The following is a 24,080-nucleotide window of genomic DNA, read 5'->3' on the forward strand; positions in this document are numbered from 1 at the left end:
TTAAACTACTATGATTTAACCCCTTAAGGACCAAACTTCTGGAATAATAGGGAATCATGACATGTCACACATGTCATGTGTCCTTAAGGGGTTAAAGGACCTATTCTTGACTCAAGATGCCTTTTTTTTTTTTTTTTACATTACTCAGCAGCAACACCAAGCGATTATATGCTCCACCAGTAAAACATTTTTTTCAATGTGAACGTGTTTCTCAATTTTCATTTCTCCCGCAAAAATATGGGAGAAGTTAAGAAATTATATAGTAATGTGTGGGATTCCATTAACCAATCACTCTGAGTTTATGAGGATAAACAGTGCCACTAATGTACATTAAATGCGAGATGGAGGGCCGTGGAGTTCACGGAAATGCAAATAGACACTCTAATAAATAACTTAGCATAGCTTACAGCTTACAGAACACCAATCAAATCTAGTAGAACATTTGTTCTTTTGGCAATAATAAAACGGTTAGAACGTCTTAGATCCCTTGATAAAATAAACATTAAAACCATATTTCAATATACCAATTGGTATCTTCCATAATGAAGGCATAAGTATGTTTGAAAATACTGTGGCCAGCACAACAACAGGGACGCAGTTGACACCTTTTTTTGTATGTTATCTTGGGAAAATGTGTAGGACCCTATGTTCTGGAAGGTTTTAATGAGTACTGCTTCAAAATTGCATACTGCCGGTTCAATGCTGTTTGTTTGTTTGTTTGTTTGTTTGCTAGTTTTTGTGTTTGTTTGTATGTTTTATTTCCCGAATCACATCAAGAACTTAAATTACTGTCTTTACATTCCATGTGACATCTAGCCCATTCTTTTTCCTAAATTAAAGTTTTATACAAGTATCTTGTGATGTCTTCTGCACTAAAAAAAAATCATGAAAATGCAATGCATACTGATGTTACAAAATAAATGAAAAAAATAAAATCAACACACTTCCAAGATTTAAGCCATTTAATTCTTACTAAAACATAAGCAGCATGGTCTTACTTTTTCATCGTCCGCCACAAAAGGGACTCCTCCTGGTGTTTTGTTTATAGCTTGAGCGACGCCAATAATCTCCCCATCACTATTCCTTATGGGCATACAGAGTAACGACTTTGTCTTGTACCCCGTCAGCTTGTCAATTTCATCACTGAATCGCCTGTCCTACAAGAGAAAAAAGAGTTAGTGGGAAAGGGATCTCGACAACATAACCATTCTTGGTTTGTCTGTTTTTTTTTTTGTTTTGTTTTTTTTTTTTAAGCTTTATTATTTAAAGGAACATTTTTGGCACTATAACAACTTCATCTGAATTACCGTATATACTCGAGTATAAGCCGAGTTTTTCAGCACATTTTTTGTGCTGAAAAAACCCAACTCGGCTTATACTCGAGTCAGAGTCTGTATTATGGCAATTTGCATTGCCATAATACAGACCGGGGGAGAGGGGGGCTGGCAGAGCTGTACTTACCTGTCCTGCAGCTCCTGTCAGCTCTCTCCTCCTCCGCGCCGTCCGTTCAGCACCTCGGTCAGCTCCCAGTGTAAGTCTCGCGAGAGCCGCGGCTCTCGCGAGACTTACACTGGGAGCTGACAGAGGGAGCTGCACAGACCGCGCGGAGGAGGAGGGAGCTGACAGGAGCTGCAGGACAGGTAAGTACAGCTCTGCCAGCCCCCCTCTCCCCCCCACTGAACTGCCAATGACACTGGACCACCAGGGAAGGGGCCCCCCTCCCTGCTATGTATCAAGCAGGGAGGGGGGACGAAAAAAATATATAATAAAAAAAAAATTAATAATAATTCAATTAAATAATAAATAATAATAAAAAAATATATAATAATATTAAAAAATAAAAAAATAATTAATAAAATAATTAATAATATATCAAAATGCCCACCCCCACCAACACATACACAAACACACACTGCATCACACACACTCACACTTCATTCATATACACACTGCACTCACACACACACTGCACTCACACACACACTGCACTCATACACACACACTGCACTCACACACACACTGCACTCACACACACACTGCACTCATACACACACACTGCACTCACACACACACTGCACTCATACACACACACTTCACTCACACATGCACTGCACTCATACACACACACTGCACTCATACACACACACACTGCATTCATACACGCACTGCACTCATACACTGCACTCATACGCACACACTGCACTCATACGCAAACACTGCATTCATTATATACACACATTGTAAATAAATATTCAATTAATATAATTTTTTTAGGATCTAATTTTATTTAGAAATTTACCAGTAGCTGCTGCATTTCCCGCCCTAGTCTTATACTCGAGTCAATAAGTTTTCCCAGTTTTTGGGGGTAAAATTAGGGGCCTCGGCTTATATTCGGGTCGGCTTATACTCGAGTATATACGGTAAGTTCCCAGGTGCCAGCTTCCCTTCTTGGATTAAACCACCTTATTAAAACTGGGTTTAACCACAATGGCTTCAAGCTGGTGCCAGCCTGCTCTACCCCTGAACTTCTGGTGAGAGCCAATGATAGGCTGAGAGCATCAGGTGAAGCTGTCAGCCTATCAGTGGCGTCCCAGTCTGAGACTTTCTGATTGAAGCCTTGCACTGAAACAGACGTTCATGGGCAGAGCTGACATGTGCCTGATTAAAGACTTTGGGGTTAAACCCTTTGCTAGCGGTATAACCCCTGAAGGTAAGTTGGGACCTGGAACATAATCACACCTTAACAACTTCATTCCAATTTAGTAGTTATGGTGACCAGAGTGTTCCTTTAAGTCATGCATAATCATTAATTTCTTATTAGGTAATGCATCTGATTTTTTAAATGTTTCTTTGTTAAATGAAGGTATATTAAAGACATTTAATACGTTCTAAAGCCAATGAATTACTGAGCTATTGAATCATAAAAACGTTACTGCGTCATGACTTTAAGAAAGTTATTTACTAAAGAATGCATTGACTGCCACTTAAAGTGTAATAAAAGTGACTTTAACATTTTTGGCCAAATTAGCCAAATTGGAAAAAAAAATCTCTATATCACCTGTGTTTTCAATTCAGCTACATTTGTGTGTTTTCGCCACAGTGATCCAATGATTGTATGTATTGCTCTATGAATGTGTTTCTCTTTGTTAGCCATAACAATAAATTGTTGTGATTATTCTATTTTGCGTTAGGAAGCTAACAGAATCACTATAAGGCAGCACTACCTAATGATGCAGAGGAGTTTTGTTCTGACCATTGATGGTGTTGTTATCCAGTTTGTTTTACGCAAATAATGCTCCGTGTTAATTGTATTTTTATCAGGGCTATTTACTAAGAATTCCAAGTGAATTGAAATTTTAAGGCAGGAGCCAAAGTGAAAATAAATGTAACAATTCTTTTAGTTCGATTAGTTTGACCTTACATTTTAAATTCACTTTGAAAATCTCTCTTTAGTAAATAACCCTTTGTGATTTTTTTCATTCTTTAGTTCCGAATTCTTCAACACAGTAGAACATCAAATCCACATAAATTATTTTGAAAGGTTTTGCTATAAATAGTTATGGCTAGATCTATCAGTAGGTGTACCACGTAGGTGTCTACGGGTGCCTTGCTAATCTAGACACGTCTTGGCTGTAACAATTAACATTTATAAATATTTATTAATGTTCATTTTATTTTTCCTGGTTTTTAAAACGAAAAGAAAAACACAGAAAAATGTAAAAGTGGTGCGGAAATGGTGGGCTTATGCAGTTGAATTAATTAAAAAGAAATGTGTTTCCTTCACATCACAACATTCCTAAGGTATTACAACGTCTTTATACTCTTCCAAGTTGTGTTACGTAGCCTCAACATTAAGCACTTCCATAATCCCCTCTATGGACTCAATAGTTTCCAGAATAAAAAAAATGGAGGAGGGAGTGACACTTACTTCCGGGTACTTTTATATCTTCCCATATACTAAAGATGCTTTGACATTGCATAATAGCAATTCTTAGTACAGCCATTACATCATTACATAGAAGTGCAATACCTGTCTACATTTGTATGTTTTTTTTACTATATTCTGTGTATATGTTAGCATTATTAGAGTAATAAAACTGACTTGCTCCTGTCTCATCATTTATGTTTTTTGTTTTTGTTTTTCCCTTTTATCTACTCCATTACTATGACTTGTTAAATTAATTCCCCACTTTTCTCGGTGAAACCTACTTATCTTTTATTGACTAAATGCATATTGCAATGTGCATATACCATTTAAACATGATCAATTTTGTTTAATGATAAAAAAGAAGTATTCTTGATAATCATAAAATCAAATGTTTCCAAGCAATTTTGGCAGAAAATCTTATTTCTAAACAAAACCAAGAGTTAACTGACAAAAACACTGCAAACCAATACAAATCAACCCAGGAAATGTTTCATAGAGCTTCATGCAGTGAAATCTGGGGGTTAGTTTGTTAATAACAGACTTCATATCCTTACACTGTTTGTTCTAAGCTTGATCGACTTAATAATGATGGTTCGGGGGAAAAGACTAGTGCCAACTCAGTGGAGGAAAATGATGTACAAGTTTAATATTTAGTATTCTTTGCATTGTACTCGCTACATTGCGGTTAAATTGCTCAACAAATCTCTCCGTCTGCTTGCAACTGGATCTTGACAACAAGACAGCTAACCCGATCATCACAAACATTGTTCTTTATTTGTAGAATTGAGAACTAAATTGATACCTTGCAATTCCTTATGCCAGTTCTAGCATTTGGTCAGTAGTAATGGTAATCAAAGTGTTTGTATATGAAATCATTATTAATATTCTATCTTCTAGACTGCAGGTTCGATACAAAAAAAGGAGACACAAAACGACACATTAACCCCTAGCTCATGTCATTCAGCATGTACGTTCCTGTATAACTGCTCATGTTGATAAGGTCACACCTGTCTGATAGCATCTACTGTTAACCTGTTTAAATTGTGTTCCCGTTTACTGACTCATAAAAACATAAAAAATGAGGCAATACCACTCTGGAAATGTAATGCACACTGTTTTTGCTGTACTAATCCACTTTGATGATTACCCATGCATTTCCCCCTTTTTTCTATTCTGTACCCCTCACAAATGCCTCAATAAAAGAAAGATTTACAAAAAAAACTACACATTAACAAAGAATTACTACTTTTATCCACATTAAAAACTACTAGAAATTTAGCAAAGAAATGTTCAATTGTTATCAAATTTCATAACTTTATATTTATGGAATATACAATTCTGTGCTAGTGATAGTTCCCAAGCACATTTGATTAACTATTTAGCACAATTGCACTATTGCTTTAAATTTCTTGATCTTTAGACTTTTCACGTGCAAATAAAAAAATATTATAGGTAACCTGCATTATTGAGATTTTATTGATAATGTGTTTAAATTGTGGGTAATTAATATATGCCTCTTGTGATATTATCTGTTTTACTGTAACTTTGGAGAGGACTGAAGTCTTTGTCACTGAAAAAACTTGGTGGTCAATGTAAAGAAAAAAATCTTAACAATGTCCTTTTTGTTACATTTGCTATTTTATACAATAGATCTTTATGATCAGTGTGTGGAAATTATCACAATACCCTGACTAGTAAATATACTGCATGCTGTAATCAAAGGAAAATATAAGATACACTAATTGCATCGTTGACATTAAAACATATTATTTTAATCCTTGGGATATATACTTCTCTGTTGTCTATGTGGACTACAGAATATTTACAGGCTTAGGCTCATTTTTAACATACCCTCTGATTGAGGACTTGTCTAACCTAGCGCCTATGATGAGTTATGTTTTAGAAAGTATATGTACCTCTCTTATACTGGGTTCCAAATATACAACTATTACATCCAAATTCTAAAGTAGAACCAAGTGGGCATTTGATGTCATTAAGTCAGATGTCACATTCTTCGCATACATAGTCTCTATGCAGAGTTATTCAATACAGTGTGAATTGTCAGGAATTATTGCCGAAATAGTCAAAAGGTAAAGAATTCTCCAAGTCAGCTATATCTTTGTCACAGGGTCGTACCCCAACTAACAGGAAATGGCATTGAACACAAACAAAGGCTCTAAATAGATGTATTACCAGGTCTTAGAGTGGAAAGATAAATACAAAGTCAGTAATAGCCAAGGTCAAGATATTAGAAATACGGATAAACAAATCAACAAGCTGGGTCAGGATACCAAAAATACACAAAGTCAAATACAAGCCAAGGTTAATATCAAAACATCAACAGCTACTTACTACAAGCACTAAACATGTATCAAGGCAGAAACCACGATAGGGCAATGAATAAGGGACCCAAAAAGCTTTATATAGGTTTACACATGTGATTCTGATTGGTCCATGTCATCTCTGCGACTCCAAAAAGTTTGATAATGGGGTCGCCTACATCATGTGGTCACTTTGATGTCGGGTGTGACATCATGTAATATAAACTAATTAAGGGCGTGCCATTCAACCGGGCAGTGTCCAGCAGTGTGCAGGGAAGAAGTAGCTGCCTATTGAATTCGGCCTGTACGAACTTGGAGGAGCACTTCGCCGGTGACGAATCGGTAAGTATAATCAGCACTTTCTATTTCCCTTTTAAGGTTGTGTAGCGAGGAGCGGCAAGGCCGCATGGAGCATTCGGCCTGTGCGGCCTGCTGATGGAAGCAGTGTGGGTGAGTAGCGTTTGCTATAGTTTTCAGTTTGATTAGTTTGACCTAAAACGTATTATTTCTAAGTCAAATACTGATTATAGTTCTACTTTAATGGTATAATTGTTATACTAGAAAATATATTTTTATAATAATATTGAAGTATCTGAGGGTGTTCAGTTTCTTTCCATTCCCTTCCATGCAACTTAGATTGTTCTACACATAGATCCTTCATTTTTTATTTTTCAATATATTTATTCCATCTCTATAGTTTAATTCAACTATATATCATTGGAGTGGAAACACACGGAGCGGTGCGCATGGGAACAGTTCCCAACTGACAAAAGCATATCGGTTAGCTAATAAGTCAAAGTAAGAATTAGACGAGGCCAGTGCAGCAAGCGAAATGTTAGTTTCTATAAAATCACATATAATAATAATAACAATAATAGCAAAGTATTTAACCAGGAAAGGTACATTCAGATTACGCTGGTTTTCAAGTACGTCCTGGGGATGTTACCTTAGCCCAACATCCATGGGTTGTTACATATACAAAGTGAATGAAAACAGGAAAGGACACAATGGAAATGTTACTGTGCAAACTGAGCCCAGACAACAGATATATCTGAAACTCTCTAGTACAGACTATTCAGAAGCTATGTATTAGAAATATTTCCCAAAATGTAGCACTATCTAAAATTTAGCAAACGTCCTTCAAAAATTATCCTCTAGTACCCATCTGAATCAGGCCGAATAACACTAGAAGACCTTTAAATAGCTCCAGAGATGCTCAAGAATAATTTTCCTGAATGATATCGGAGTTATTTTTCAGAATTTATTAATTTGTACTCTCCTATAATTAGACATAATTGTGCCCCATCTCACCATCCACAGAAGGGGAGAGGTAGTGAGTGAGAATCGTTGGTTGGGAAGCCTGCAGACATATGCTGCAGATTCTTGTAGTTTTACCAGCTAAAAGCAGATAAACAGAAATCTCTAATACATGACTTCAACAGTCAGTCTGGAGGCTATCTTGTAAGTAAAAATGTAGTTTGATAAATATCTTGAATCCACATGATCGATGGCATTACAACTGTTTCTCTGCTACTTGTTTTCAGACAATGGTTGAACCAGTGAGCATATTTGATTCTATCAGGGGCAGGCTGGGAAAGGGGGCAGAGAGGCAATTGCCCCCCAAGCCACCCTAAATCATGTTTAAAAACGGCCACGGTCTCCAGGGCTGCCATCAGGGCATGACAACCATAACGGTTGTCATGGACCCGGCGATCCTGGGGGGCACGGACTGCTCGGGGAGCCCGAATCGGCCAATCCGTGTCTTGTTGCTACGCGGAGAGTGCTGATTGCCAGCCAATTGCGGAGCACGCTGTGACGCCGATGACATCACGCCGCAACTCAACCCTTCCCTGCATTCCCCCGCCCGCAGTGCCCAGAAGAAGGAGAAAAAAAGAAAAAGAGAGGAGACTAGCTGAAGGAAAGGAAAGGAAAGGAGAGCAGAAGGAGAAAAGAAGAAAAGAAGAGCAGAGCAAAAGGAGAGGAGAGGAGAGCAGAGCAGAAGAGAGAAAAAAGGAAAGGAGGGGAGAACAGAAGGAGACAAGGAGGAGAAGACAATGTCAGAAGGAGGCAAAGAAAAGGAGATTGGAGCAGGAAGGACAATGTGGAAGACAAGTGATCCCTCCACTTTATCCTATCAATGTATTCACTTTTTTGATTATGTGAGATGTAGACAAATTGGTTATTTTTAAAGGAACCTTGTTTACCATAACAATTTAATCTAAATGAGGTTGTTATGGTGCAAGTAGGCCCCCAGGCACTCTATTAAAGGATCACTATAGGGTCAGGAACACAAACATGTATTCCTGACCCTATAGTGTTAACACCACCCACCTGCGCCCCTCATGCCTCCATAAATATAGCAAAATTTTACTGTATTCAAGCCTGAAGCTGTAGATCTGCATGCTGTTAGACTCAGAAAAACAAGCAGTGTGCTGATATAAATCAGAAGGGGTGGCCTGATCCAATCACAATGCTTCCCCATAGGATTGGCTGAGACTGACAAAGAGGCAGATCAGGGGCAGAGCCAGCATGATTCGAACACAGCCCTGAATTGAATAAATGAATCTCTATGAGGAAAGTTCAGTGTCTGCATGCAGAGGGAGGAGACACTGAATGTTTGGATGCATTTTAGGCAGCCATGACCCAGGAAGGATCTCTTACAGCCATCTGAGGAGTGGCCAGTAAAGTTATCGCTAGGCTGTAATGTAAACACTGCATTTTCTCTGAAAAGAAAATTCTACTCACCAGAACAAATTCAATAAGCTGTAGTTGTTCTGGTGACTATAGTGTCCCTTTAACTTAATGGGTTAAAACCTATCCAAGATCTTCAGGTCCCCCAGGAGGAACCAGCTTCTGAAACTGAGTTTTATAAAGGTCAGAGTGCCGCTGTGTAATGGCGCCGCAGATTGGGTATGGCAAAGAGCTACTGATTAGCATAACATCAATATCCGTTGTAACACCAGGAAAAGGTGGGCATGGATGGTGAGCTGATTTGGTGGTGCAATGGGCCACTTGACTGAATTTGCCAGCCAGGCCTAAGGATGCCAGCCCTCCCTGGATTACATCCCCCAAATGGGCCTCTGAGTTTTGAATAATAAGTAACCTTCAATATACCGATACATGACATTGCATACGTACAGTATTTTGGATGGGAAATAACAAATCCATCCATATTTTCTTGTTTTAATTCCTTCTGTGAATTATATTACATTTTTCCCTTGTGGTTTTTCATCGAGTTTCCTTTCACTTCAGATGTAGTTTCTACATTTCCATGAACCAAGTGCCTCCAGCGTTAGTTAGCCTTTTCTCTTTTTCTAGATAACACTTATTTCCATTTAATTCTGACAACCTTTAGGAGTTTCAAGCTTTTCTCTCTTCTCTCTCTGCTCTCCTCTTGCTTCAGGGTCATAATGTTTACGCTATACTAAGCCATGTGGTGATTTTATACGCTCGTTGCCTGACCGCTGCATTGATTCAACTCTTGTGGGAGCTTGGCGTGACGCTTTACCATAGAACCGCGAAGTGGAATCAAACCATTTCACTGGTCATTCTCTCTGGATTTAAGTCAGGGAATTTTACAAGATACCTTGTTTTGAACTATTACTTCTGCCTATATATGTAGCATGCTTGTAATTTGTCTGTTTTGACTCATTTACACTGTTAGTTATGCTTGTTGATAAATAATAGCTGGATTTAAATGAATGCAGTGCTTTGAAATTTACAGGTAAAAACAAACAGATAAAAATAGGGAAATATGACAACCATATCACGGAAAGCACAGGCAAACAGCGGCAAGTTCTACTTTCTTCAGTTGCAGGAGTAGGCGACTTTCAACACTCCAGATAATGTGGACTACATCTCACATAATGATGCTCTTAGAGCCATAATGCAGGTAAAGCACCTTGGGAGATATAGTCCATAACATCTGGCGTGCCAAAGATGGCCTAACCCTTTCTATCAATTTCTAGATGCCATGGTAACATTTCGTGACAAATGACACTACTCTATTGAAGAGGACATCCGGCAATAGTTTAAGACGGCTCTTGATGACGATAAGCTTCATGTAAAGAAATCCAGTAATTTTAAGGTATTTAAAAAATTACAAAAAAACTTTTGCAAGATATTTTAAATTGCCATGTCTCACAAAAGGAAGTGGAGTGACCCCATAGCAATGTAATGTATGGCTGAATATCACTCATAAACCCCAGAAGAGGGCATACCTCCCAAGTGTCACATTTTAGGATTGACTGTCACTATTTTTTGCCAAAATGTTTTAGAAACACTGACTCTTTCAATCCTTTTCTGTTGCCTTTTTTCTGTATTTGGTTATGAAGATATGGGCACCCCGACAATAAAAGCCCAGAGTGAGCAGGATACATCTGATTAGGAAAGGTAACTCATCTGATGTGGCATAGCACAAGGTCTGTTAATAAACAAGGAAAAGAAACAGCTTTGACCGACACGACAGTGCTCATTTTTCTTAAGTGCTTCTATATTGGGCTCTGGAGATCTGATCTTAATATTATGGCATACCTATTACCCCAAGGTAAAGCAAAACAAAGGGTTATTTGTTTAGCACAAGGGACATGCTGAGCTGCTTCTAAAATACAGTAGGCAGCAGCCGGTGAGACATCCTCTGACACTCTCCTTGTACCATTAAGTCCTATGAGCACTAATTTATAAGTACATGTCCTGTGTTGTAATATTACATACCATTCAAGTGTGCAAGACAATATAATACAGACAAAGACCACAATCGATATGTAAATGAATGGAATCATGATGTCAGCATGATGTCAGTGTGATGTCAGCATCATGGTGTGGTCCTCCTCGCCTTATAGTTTTGCAACAGGTCTGTGTTGAAACTGTTCTACACGGATATGAATACAATTTTGCACACTGTTTCACAAATAAAAAAGTAAATGGAAAGTAAATGGAAGGCGTCCATGTGTTTCCCAACCAGTTTGCAACGATCTGAAGAATTGTGTGACATCATGCCACTTGGAATCCTTGGAATTTAAAGTCTCCATGATTATTCTGTGATCAATTGCAATGAAACCTAAATCATGCCTTTCATGTCATCTAGCACGAACAGTGATTTAACACAGAAAATCACACATGCAATCAAACCTAATAAATGTATGTATAAATATATACAAATACAACAGTGCAGAGAGTCATTGCAAGACTTCATGGAAGACACTGAAAAGTAAATTTAAGTTTTGTTTTTTTTAAATTGTATTATTTGAGAATACCCACGTATGCTAAAATGGCTCCATCATTAAACTTAGTTGGGCATGCATTGTGAGGGATTTGGGCTATCAACAGCCAATATCTAGTGCTATTTAGTTTACCTCACATTCAAACTCAAGTATTTGATAGATTTGTGTGGCAGTAAATGCTGAAGTGGCAAACCGTAGCTAGTTATGGACAAAGTTATTTTGTAATGGGGATTGTGAAAGGGGTATGTATAAAGTTGTGTTTTTCAGGAGTTTAACCCCTTAAGGACACATGACATGTGTGACATGTCATGATTCCCTTTTATTCCAGAAGTTTGGTGCTTAAGGGGTTAAATATGTGCTATGTGTTAGTTTAACACAAAGGTCCCCAGCAATAAAACTCCCACTAAAGTTTTCCCCTGGACAAATGGGGAAGGGGGAGCATGACTGCTGCCCATGGAGTGTGGGTTGGTATTAAAGCTGCAACAATGTTGCAGAAAATAGAGGAGTTTTATATGGAACAAGGGGGAGGGGACTTACCAGTCAGAAGGATTAGTTGAAGGACCCTGGCTGAATTTCCCTCCCTCCCTCCCTGGTTTTGGTGTGTTTTGTGTGGTCTTTCTTTGTTTTTTCTCTATTGTAACAGCTGGCAGGTTCCATGGACAGTACAGTAGAAGGAAGGAGTATGACGCAGTGTCACCTTGGGGAAACTACAGTCGCACATGGCTGATGGCTAGTGACGGCTGTGTTGGGCTCTTGGAGAGTATGAAAGAGAACTGTCTGTTAAGCTCTCACCCAAAAGCTGACAGGGTTTTAAGAACATTGTATAATGGTTTAATAAAGCTGTGGCCGTTGCCCTTATTCACTTAAAAAGGTGTCCAGCGTGTTATTGGGGGCAACGGTGGGTTGGATAACGGTCAGCAGTCATGAGTCTTTAAAATGCAATATGTGCCTACGAGAGTGTCAATAAATTTTAAAGAGAAGTTGTTTAGATGTGTAGAACATAAAACACAATAAAACATAAAAGTAACTGTCAATCTGTAGCATTTAACAAAGCTTTTAATCTATTCAGTAGTTTTTAAGGACTTTTTAAACCTAACTTAAAAATACCTTGTTTGGCAAGGTATTAAAAATAAGAAAACACTCCAAACACCATAAATATATATATATATATTTTATTTTATTTTTAATATTTCAGACTATAACCGCCTCTTAATAGTTTCGAACATATCATCGTATATGGCTAGGTATATTAGTCATCCTAAACATTTGCTGGCTCATCTCTAACTTCTCAGTCTTTCCATTACTTAAAACTGCTTGTTATTATTACCCTTTGTAAATTATATTGTTCTATTGCCTATTGAAAAGCTTTAAGTGGCAACACCTTGTTACAAGAACAGTAGAAGAAGGGTAAACCCCACAAATCGTAAAAAAAAAAAAAAGAAAACAACCTAACGACAGTCATACCAACATTCACACCATACCTTACAGCATATGTGACTCAACTTACCGTATTTATCGGCGTATAACACGCACAGGCGTATAACACGCACCTCATTTTTAGAAAGAAATTCCAGGAAATTTCCCCCCTCATGCCATAGTATTCCCCCCCCCCTCATCCCATAGTGTCCCCCCCTTTCCATAGTATTCTCCCCCCCTCCCATAGTATTCCCCCCTCCTCCCATAGTATTCCCCCCTCCTCCCATAGTATTCTCCCCCCTCCCATAGTATTCTCCCCCTCCCCTCCCATAGTATTCTCCCCCTCCCCTCCCATAGTATTCTCCCCCCTCCCCTCCCATAGTATTATCCCCCCTCCGATAGTATTCTCCCCCCCTCCCCTCCCATAGTATTCTCCCCCCTCCCCTCCCATAGTATTCTCCCCCCTCCCCTCCCATAGTATTCTCCCCCCTCCCCTCCCATAGTATTCTCCCCTCCCCTCCCATAGTATTCTCCCCCCCTCCCCATCCATAGTATTCTCCCCCCCTCCCCTCCCATAGTATTCTCCCCCCTCCCCTCCCATAGTATTCTCCCCCCTCCCCTCCCATAGTATTCTCCCCTCCCCTCCCATAGTATTCTCCCCCCCTCCCCTCCCATAGTATTCTCCCCCCCCTCCCATAGTATTTCCCCCCCTCCCCTCCCATAGTGTACTCTCCCCCTCCCCTCCCATAGTGTACTTCCCCCCCCTCCCCTCCCATAGTGTACTTTCCTCCCCCTCCCCTCCCATAGTGTACTTTCCTCCCCCTCCCCTCCCCTCCCATAGTGTACTTTCCTCCCCCTCCCCTCCCATAGTGTACTTTCCTCCCCTCCCATAATTACTTACCTGTCCTGAAGCGTGGGCCGGCTTCACAGCGCGCACCGCGGTACAGGAACTTTAATTTAAGGTTCCGGTTTCCGGCGGGACTGAAAGGAAGTGTGCACACTATTGTGCACACTTCCTTTCAGTCCCGCCGGAAACCGGAACCTTAAATTAAAGTTCCTGTACCGCGGTGCGCGCTGTGAAGCCGGCCCACGCTTCAGGACAGGTAAGTAATTATGGGATATCGGCGTATAACACGCACCCACGATTTTTCCCCTATTTTCAGGGGAAAAAAGTGCGTGTTATACGCCGATAAATACGGTATTTACTTTTTGGGAGGGAATATCTACTATGGCATTCTATTTTTATCTGTCCTTCTAGGGCATCAGTTCACTCTCTTGTTTCTCCAATTTTATTAGCCAGTTTTCCCACTTGCTATACTCTTTATATTGATTTTTAATTTTATTCAACCCTGTTTCCATTTGAATCTGGTATTTTAAGCTGTATCTTCGAAAATGATTGCGTCTTTTTCCAGTTCCTGGCAATAATAATCTTTGACGCTATCAAGCAATGTATTGTCAAAATTTGGTTCATTCTGCTAAGGGCGGGCCACCGTATATGTAGCAACATCATATCTGGTGTAACTTTTATTCCTATTCCATTTAAAATATATATATATATTTTTTAATTTAAACACACTTTTCTTACAAACATGTATCTCACATACAAACAGTCACATTTATCACCAGGACAAAAACACAAAAGTGTTACACTTGAATCCTAAAAAATCCATAAACAAAAAGCTTCTCAATTAACATGGATATACACACAAACCATAAAAAACATGGATCGCTCGGCGAAAGAACCCCCTCCCAGCAAGGGAGTATCATAGGTCATACAGTAGATTTGTTACTCATGTTTTTACAAAACGTCTATGATATTTATCCAATTATCCCATTGGCCAATATCTCTATAAAATGCCACAGATTTTACCTATTCCTCTCTCCATTTGTAATTGGAACTTAATCTGAGATCTAAGGTGAGAAATAATAAAAGATTGGTCTTTCGTCCAGTTCCTAGCAATCATTATCTTGACTGCCACCAGACAGTGGCTCGCCGCTATAAGCTGCCTTTTAGTCATATTAGGCCAATTAAGATGTAACAGCATAACATCCGGTTTGCATTTAGGCTTAATATCACATAAACTATAAATAATGATTTGTACCATAAATATTTAAGTGTGTAGTGGTGGTTATGGTGCCAGAAATGTCCTTGACTCCCCAATTTAAGCAGGCACTGCAGGGCTTAGCTCAGGAGAGCTAATGGACGCTCCTACCAGAAGCATCAGGCTCTCCAGGGCAGAAGAGGAGAGACAGGCATAGACGCGAGATTGACCCCAGGAAAAAGTTAAGCTGTTCTAAAACAGTTTGCTTACAATGGGGGCACCAGGGCACTCCTTCCACCGAAACCACGACAGCGAGCACGCTGTAATAGTTAAAGTTCATGGAGTGTTTTTTTTTTAAAACAAGTCGCAAAGATAGAAAAACATACAAAATAATTCATAGAAAATAAGTCCTAACACCGAGTCTACAGAGAAACACAGTTAACATATGCTCATTTTCAAATAACAAATAACTTGTTTTATTTTATTTATTTATTAAAGAAAAGAGCAACTGTAATGTAAAACCGCCCTCTGATGTATTTTCAAGAGCGATATGAGGGGGCTGGTAATAAAATTGCAAGAAATAATAAAGTTATATATGGATCTGACAAAACTAGAGAGCGAAGATAAAACTCAATCTAAGATCCAGCCACTCTAGAAGGATTCAGAATTTATAACGACAAAAAAAGAACACCTTACAAAGAAACTGATGGGTCAATGTTAAAGTTCTGGTGGACAGTACATGATGATAATGTGCACATGTCCTCGTACTGCTGAACTGTTACACATGTCCTTCGATAAACGGGGTAAGCTTTTAGTATAATTAAAACGCAACACCAAGCATGGGTATGAAAAGGCCACAGCCAATTTATTTAACCCCTTAAGGACCAAACTTCTGGAATAAAAGGGAATCATGACGTGTCACACACGTCATGTGTCCTTAAGGGGTTAAAAATCATTATCCCGCAAAATCTGAAACTGAAATAAGTGTGTTAACATTGATAATGATCCAAAACGTATTAAACCTCAAACACCCGATTTAACCAAAAAAAAAAAAAAACCTTCTTGCCAAGGCATGAAGGTGCTACTCCTAAAACCAATTTGGGGAGTGCATACCCAGATGCCTGGGAACATCCCACCACTCATTGCCACCAATGATAAACCTAAATGACCCAAAATCGTGCCTAAAGGGACTGTGGGTGGGACAAAACTTCACAGGTAATTTACAACTAAAATGGCCCCTGATCCCCTAACCTACCATAACCGACTGACTCGTCCCCCCACCACACTTTCTGACTGAAACTGACCGCCTAACCCTTCTCAGGCCCATGCCAAGGCTCCCTTTGGTCTATTCTGACCCCCAAAGGCTACAGGACTTCACACAGAACTGCAGTGAAAGGGGTCAATTCAATAGAATTGCAATAATAGGCATCCATGCAACAGAACATCAATAATAAGAGTCCATGCAAATGAACTGCAATAACAGGGATCCATGCAACAGAACATCAATAGCAGGGGTCCCGCAGCAGAACATCAATAGCACGGGTCCATGACCTAAAAATAAAGTCTGTTTACTGGAAACACTGAGGGTGAATGGACATTCTTTCAACTTGAAATACCACCTAGGGGCTACACCACTCCTGCCTGCCACCTTACTTTTGGATCCTTCTCTACAAACACGTGTGCATTCCCCTCTTTGGTTTAGATACAATAAAAAGTAAGACAAATCTTGCTGAACTTGTTTTTAAAGATTTTGACCTTTGTCTCAATATTTTCACATTAGGTGTATTTTAAAATCGTCTTTATATAAAACATGTTACCAGTCAGAAAATGCAGCTTAGTATTTTCATTAAAATACACAATTCTCTCTTTGGGTAAAATTATAATCTAGGGTTTGGATCCAATCAACAATGTTTTCCGACTTCTGGCATTTGTGAGTGTTTTCAATGTGACCACAACACAAAAAATGTCACAACTAATCATTCTTAAAAACAAAGAATTGATCATTTAAATTACAAAGCATTTTATTCACTAAACAGTGAAAAGTATTACCGTATATACTCGAGTATAAGCCGACCCGAATATAAGCCGAGGCCCCTAATTTTACCCCCAAAAACTGGAAAAACTTATTGACTCGAGTATAAGACTAGGGTGGGAAATGCAGCAGCTACTGGTAAATTTCTAAATAAAATTAGATCCTAAAAAAATTAGGATATTTATTTACAGTGTGTGTATATAATGAATGCAGTGTGTGTGTATGAATGCAGTGTGTGTGTATGAATGCAGTGTGTGCGTATGAATGCAGTGTGTGCGTATGAGTGCAGTGTGTGTGTGTATGAGTCCAGTGTGTGTGTGTGTATGAGTGCAGTGTGAGTGCAGGATGTGTGAGTGCAGGATGTGTGTATGAGTGCAGGATGTGTGTATGAGTGCAGTGTGTGTATATGAATGCAGTGTGTGTATATGAATGCAGTGTGAGTGTGTGTGATGCAGTGTGTGTTTGTGTATGTGTTGGTGGGGGTGGGCATTTGATTATTGTTATTTTATTAATTATTATTTCATTCATTTTTTTTGTTCTATTATTATTTATTTTTAAATTATTATTTTAATATTTTTTTATTATTATTTTTATTTTATAAATATTATTTTATTTTATTATTTTATTTTATTAATATTTATTTTTTTCGTCCCCCCTCCCTGCTTGATACATGGCAGGGAGGGGGGCTCTCCTTCCCTGGTGGTCCAGTGGCATTGGCAGTTCAGTGGGGGGGAGAGGGGGGCTGGCAGGAAGCACTTACCTCTCCTGCAGCTCCTGTCAGCTCCCTCCTCCTCCGCGCTGGTCCGGTCAGCTCCCCTGTCAGCTCACACTGTAAGTCTCGCGAGAGCCGCACTATGACCCCTCGGCTCTCGCGAGATTTACACTGGGAGCTGACAGAGGTGCTGAACGGACCGGCGCGGAGGAGAAGGGAGCTGACAGGAGCTGCAGGAGAGGTAAGTAAACGCTCTGCAGCCCCCACAGCCCCCAGTCTGTATTATGGCAATTTAAATTGCCATAATACAGACACTGACTCGAGTATAAGCCGAGTTGGGGTTGTTCAGCACAAAAAATGTGCTGAAAAACTCGGCTTATACTCGAGTATATACGGTAATTTAAAATTACAAAATGCACAATTCAGGTTAAAACAGCCTGTATGACTACAGTGGACTTTACACAATTATTTTTTGCACACATTTTTGGCCTAAATGTTCATGTTTAGTCTTTAATTTACTTCGATTCTCTGTTGAATAAATAAAACCTTATCAGTTGCATGATTAATTCCTAGGGAATTTTGCACATCCTCTTCCCTGGCAAAAAAAAAAACGTTGAAAATGATTAGTTAATATGAAATGAGAAGCGGAAAGATCTTAAATAATAATACAGTTTATTGGGCTAGTAAGTGTATCCAAAGTAATAAAACCGGAAAAACAACATTCTTCTGCAGTAGAACACTAAAAAGCTTATGTGAAAAAAGATATCATTTGAGAGTTTAGAAGCAGAAAAGTTGCTCAAGGCTGTGGAATGATTATCACATCTATGCATCATTTCCACTATCCCACTACTGAAAGAATCAAGCACAGATATAAAATAATTGCATATATATATTTGTGCTCGGAATTTAATACGTAATGGATAGTATCTGAAAGGGCAAAGTTGGTTGTGGTGTGCCGAAACCAACGTACGAGTGGGCCTGTAAATAAAAGAGGGCCCACCAAGGAGAATGTAATGATAACAGGGTGTAGGTGGGTGGGGACAATCAACTGGAACGGCAGAGGTGAGTAGGGGCTGGGAGTTTAAGTAGGGTACTTACTCCTCCCACAAATTCAGGCCTAATGGCCTTTCTACTTGTGCTCGGAATTTAATACGTAATGGATAGTATCTGAAAGGGCAAAGTTGGTTGTGGTGTGCCGAAAGCAACGTACGAGTGGGCCTGTAAATAAAAGAGGGCAAAAGAGAAGTTCGAGAAAATACACACTTTATTGTCTTTTTACATGACCAAGTTCCTGAAAGCTTGGCGAAGCTCTTTCTCCGGTCGTGGTATATATGTATGGTATATGGAGGATTTCTCCATACGACTCAGTCTCTTGATGATGTGGACCGGGGTGTTTGTGCTAGAGGCCGATGAGGCGGCTCCTATGCGGAAGGAGTGCCCGGGAAAATGAAGCCAGATTGTAACCCAGTTTAGCTAGTAGTGTTCTGACGTGTGTCGTGAATTTAGCCGTGGTGAGCGGGTGCCCTTGTAGTGATAAGAGCGGAGAGTCTGGTAAGTGCGCGTGATGGGTTGACCATAGGTGGTCTAGCGCCTTGACCGGACACCAGGCATTATCGGTAGGGAAGAGAGGAATTATGGTAGGGTGTTGTGAATGATTAGTTTTAGTTGATGGGATCGTAAGAAGGTAGTGATCCTCCACCTTTGTGAGGTGTGATGTTTGTAGGCTGTGCGTGATATCTCCTTGACAAACAACGGTGAACTCTCTGGATCTGAGAAAACCGTAAAAAGCAAGATAAATAGCCGATTTGATCACCAGGTTTGTGTTGGGATCGAACGGAGATTTGTCAAGGAGATTGCTAAGTGATCTAAAGATAGGCCCATCTATAGGTAGTCTTGTGGTGGTGAGTGGAACTGAAACCTTTAATATACCTTTCAAGACCTTTTTAATGGGATCTGATGACAAGAAGGGGGTGCTGTTAGGAAAACTGGTGAGGCTATGGTGCCGAACCATGGTGAGGTAAAGTTTAATGGTGTTGTGAGAAAGTTTAAGATGAAAGTGGCAGAAAGAGGCAAAAGCCACCATGGTTTGTGTAGAAAAGTTGCCTTGTAAACCGAATTCTGCAGTGAATTTGTTAAATATGGTAAGTGCCCTATTGTAAGAGATAGCTGTGTTAAGTGATAGTGCTTGGTGAGTGAGAGTCCTAGCGTGATGCATTAGTGTGCTCAATCCAGGATTAGTTCGTGAAATCGTGGTGTCCTGGATGGCTGGTGGTGAGCCGTAGGGAGTGCCTGGGAGAATACCTGGAATTGAGAGCGAGAAAGAGCATCAGCAGCCGTGTTGTGGATACCCGGGATGTGAAAACAAACTAAGTGAAACTGGACGGTTGCTGCCAGCCAGGTCAGCTTGCGAATCAGCCGCATGATGGTCAGGGACAATGAGCGCCCCTTGTTAATGATTTTGCAAGCCGCCGAGTTGTCAGAGTAGCATTTTACTGCCTTGCCGGACCAGAGATGACCCCAGGTGTGTGCGGCCGCCACAATGGGATAGATTTCGAATAGGGCTGAGGTCTCCCTGAATCCTGGCAAGGCATCCATCTCAGTGGGCCAGTGACCCCTGAACCAGTGGTTCCCAAAGATGGCTGCGAAACCAGTGTTGGCTGCAGCGTCTGTGTGAATGATGGGTGAAGAAATGGAGAGAGGGGGGATAAACATGGAGATACCGTTCCAACCTGCCAAAAACTTCCCCACAAGTCAGCCTTGGCGTGGGGGTCCAATGAAACTGGGCAAGAGTCCGGTACCCCGTGGAGCAGACAAAGAAGCCTGGATATAAAAGACCTTCCCTGCGGGATGATGCGCATGGCGAAGTTAAGGGATCCCAGAAGGGACTGAAGTTCCCTTCTGGTGCAAACATCATTCCGCAGGAACATGTCTATCTCCCCTCTCAAGCACCCGCCAGTTTGTCGTGGGGAAGGCTAGCTCGGAGGGTAACAGAGTCTAGCTCTATCCCCAAAAAGGTTAATTTAGCAGCCAGCATAGTGTCTCAGCGAAGATATCGAACAGTTTGGGGCTGCTTCGAGAGCCGAAAGTGAGTCGTGTGGAGAAGTAGTACTTTTCTCGCCATTTAACAACGTGCAAGTGCCAGAGTGAGGGGTGCATGGGTAGTAATTTAAAAGCATTTGTGATGTCCGTTTTGCTGAGCCAGGGGCGACTACCAGAAGAGATGATAGACTGTATGGCGTTGTCAATTGTTACATACTGAAGTGAGAATTTGTCTGCGGGTATGAGTGCGTTTATGCTGGTAACAAAAGAGGAGTGTGGTGCCGATAAATCAATAATTAGACGTTTTTTATTAGAATATTTGTGTACTGCAACACCAATGGGGTTAGTGCGCCAGGAGGAAAACGGTGAGGAGGTGAAGGTGCCGTTCATGAAACCGTTGGCAATTTCAGAGGAAAGGAGAGTGTCTGTGGAAACTGGATCTTGGCATGCTGACAAAAGATTGGGACATTCCAGAGTGCCTGTGGGGATGGCTACGATACCCGTGAGAAAACCCTGTGTGAACCCAGTGGTCAGATATTCCACCAATGGGTGTGACCTTAGGTAAAAAAACAGGTTGTCTACATTGATGTCGATTAGTAATTTGTTGGGGGACAACCTGGCCGGGCACATTGTCTTGGTATGTGCCCTGAAGCATATGGAGCAGATGTGCAATAATCTACAGGTGCTGAAACTGCAGGAGCCTGCGTTGAAATTATTGCACACCTGCGCCTTGCCTAGAAAGGAGATGGGCCACCCAGCTTGTCACGTAGACCACCCGCTGGTTTGTTGTGAGGGGTGAAAGTAGGATGAGGGGTGGGAGTGGAGGTGGTAGGATCTGCTTCGGAAAGACATAAGTCCGCCATATGGGATGTAGAGTTACATACGGCGCAAGACGGGGGCCTGAGACCAGTGAAGTGGTGACAGAATAGTTCTGTATCCATCTGACACCAGTTAATTCTGACAGTGAACTGTTTCAGATGGGTCGCCGCCTTCGCAGATACTGACTTATGATAGTCGTAGAAAGAGGAGCCCCCGTACGTGATGCCTAGATCCACCACCTTGTGGAGGTAGAGGTCTAACTCCTCTCTTCTGTGGGGATACACCGTGCAGATGACGTCACGGTATATCCCGAAGGCTATCACGAACTGGGGGATGGATAGTTTCTTGTTAAGCCTGATGTCTCTAGTCTTAAGAGGCACTGATATGTCCCCATAATTGTATGCCCTGTTCTCCAGTATGTCCTCATAAGCTATGAGCAGAGACACCAGACACACGTCCTTCCCGTCTAAGATTTATTTTCTGATTGAGTCTGGGACGGAGGGAGCTCGTGACTCGAAAGGTGAAATAGCTGTGGCTGGTGCTGGAGAGGGGAGTATGGGGGGGCATGGTGGTACAGCGGGGACAGCCGGGGTGGAGACTGGGAGGCCCGGGGTATTACCTGGAGAGGCGATGGCGCTCTCCACCTTAGATAGCCTGTTATTTAGAGTCTGCAAGTTGGCCAAGATTGCTGCTAGGGTATCCTGGGTGGCCGTGCCAGCGCTTGGTGGCTGTCCTTGAGAGCTAGTGCTTGGCCTAGGCTCAGGGGCATGTTAGGTGAGCAGTCTGTAAAGTTCTGCCTTTCTAGCCGTAGCTGGAAAGGGGATTCCCCTGAGCCTAAGCTCGCCCGTAATTTTAGGAATAGTCCATGCTCTCAAGGACGTGGGAGTTGAGGGGGTGAGAGATTCGCCTGGAGACTCCGGTCTGGTGGGCATAAATGGGATCTCTTCTGGCAACTCTTCGATGGGGGTTGGTTCTTGGGACATTCTAAAAATTATTTAGTGAATAAGATATTAGAAGGGGAGTAGGGGAACCAGGAGGGATATGAGGGGGGGGTCTTTTTAGAAGAACTGGACTGTAATGCTAGTGCCGAAGCGAAAAACCTAGCTGTGAAATTGATGATAGTTAAGGCCCTGCTAATGCCAAGTGGCGGTGAGAGGCTCTACCTATGATTTGGCTTAGGAAAATCGTGGTGGCAGGGTGTTGGCCTCTCGGTGACTGTAAAGAGGTTCAAAACGTGTGGCTGTGACAGGTGAGGCCCTGACTATAGCCCTGTAGTAGGGCGGGTGAGGCGTATAACTATGATTTGGGCGTGGGGCCGTACCTTCATGTTGAGGTGGGAGATGGCCTCGCGGGACCGGATTTTCTAATAGGATGAGCTAGGGCGGTAAAAATTGCCCTTTAAAATGAACAATTGATTTGTGTCTAGAAAAACATGGTCTAGAAACTCCGTTCACACGGATCGCTGTCTGAAGACCTGGCACATGGCTTGACAAGACACAAGAACCAACAGGTAGAAGAATAGGTTTCGTATGAATTAATACGTTCTACTCTGTCTGCATGATCTATTTCTATAAACATTCTATAATATATAATAATTATATCTGAATAGCTTAAACCCAAATTATACAATATGTTTCTATGAGATAGCTGATTGTTCTTGCACATGCCTTGGCGAATATATTGTGATAAATTAGAGAAATTAAATACTTTGTATTCAAGGCTAACATTTTGCCACTTCCTAGACTTCTTGATTATTTCAAATGATGCTCTCATTTACAAGAACAGTTTTTCTAAGCAATAACCGTGTCTGTATGTACATTTTCAAACAATGCTGTATAAAATGAACCATAAAACTGATTTAAAGCTCCCTCAGGAAATAACTGAAAAGAGTTGGTTTTCAGGAGAAAAAAAAAATACAGAAGTGCAATATTTCTTCATCTGTTGCTTGGTTTTATCGCAGCTAAGATCTTTCCTAAAGAAATAACTGTGTGATCTAATTCAGCATTTACAATACTGTTCAAATGCCGAGGTCCCTTAAGTCATTTATATTATTACTATTCTTATTTGGGATAAAAAAAAATATTATTATTATTTGGAGTAAATAATGCAAATGGGTAAAACCACTGAAGACGGCTGTTTTTTTACTTTTGCTGTTTAGCTGGAAAAAAGTCTCCCAAATATAATTACTGCTTGACGATGGCAGATAATTCCCAGCAGGGCATTCTGGAGTGTTACATTGTGTAATATTGTTATACCTTTCATATTTATATACCGCATTGTAGTGTTTATGGTTCTAGGAGTGTCCATAGAACCCAGTGTAAGTAGTCAGACTGTTTTAGAATGCAGGGCTTAGTTCATTAGCTGAGAGTGATCGGCTAACGCTCTCAGCTAATGAGCTAGCCGTGCACTGCAGGTCTTAGCTCAGTAGAGCTAATGGGAGCTCCTGAGCTGGATGTCCCAGCTTTTTGTGACTGTAGTAGAGGCTAGGAGTGGTGCCTGGTGGAGCCCAGGTGACAAGTCAAAACATCCTAAAACGTCCTAAAACTGTG

At 40.8% G+C, this 24,080-nt stretch overlaps 1 protein-coding gene across 1 annotated transcript in view; it reads right to left on the minus strand.

Annotated features, from left to right (window-relative positions):
- PDE11A (phosphodiesterase 11A) overlaps nt 1–24,080 on the minus strand; it is a 443,044-nt gene that overhangs the window by 353,785 nt on the left and 65,179 nt on the right. Inside the window, exon 2 of the mRNA XM_063429778.1 lies at nt 999–1,157. Within this exon, the coding sequence (XP_063285848.1) occupies nt 999–1,157 (159 nt within the window). The remainder of the gene's footprint in view (nt 1–998; nt 1,158–24,080) is intronic.

The sequence above is a fragment of the Pelobates fuscus genome, chromosome 8 (assembly GCF_036172605.1).
Source record: "Pelobates fuscus isolate aPelFus1 chromosome 8, aPelFus1.pri, whole genome shotgun sequence".
Lineage (NCBI taxonomy): Eukaryota > Metazoa > Chordata > Amphibia > Anura > Pelobatidae > Pelobates > Pelobates fuscus.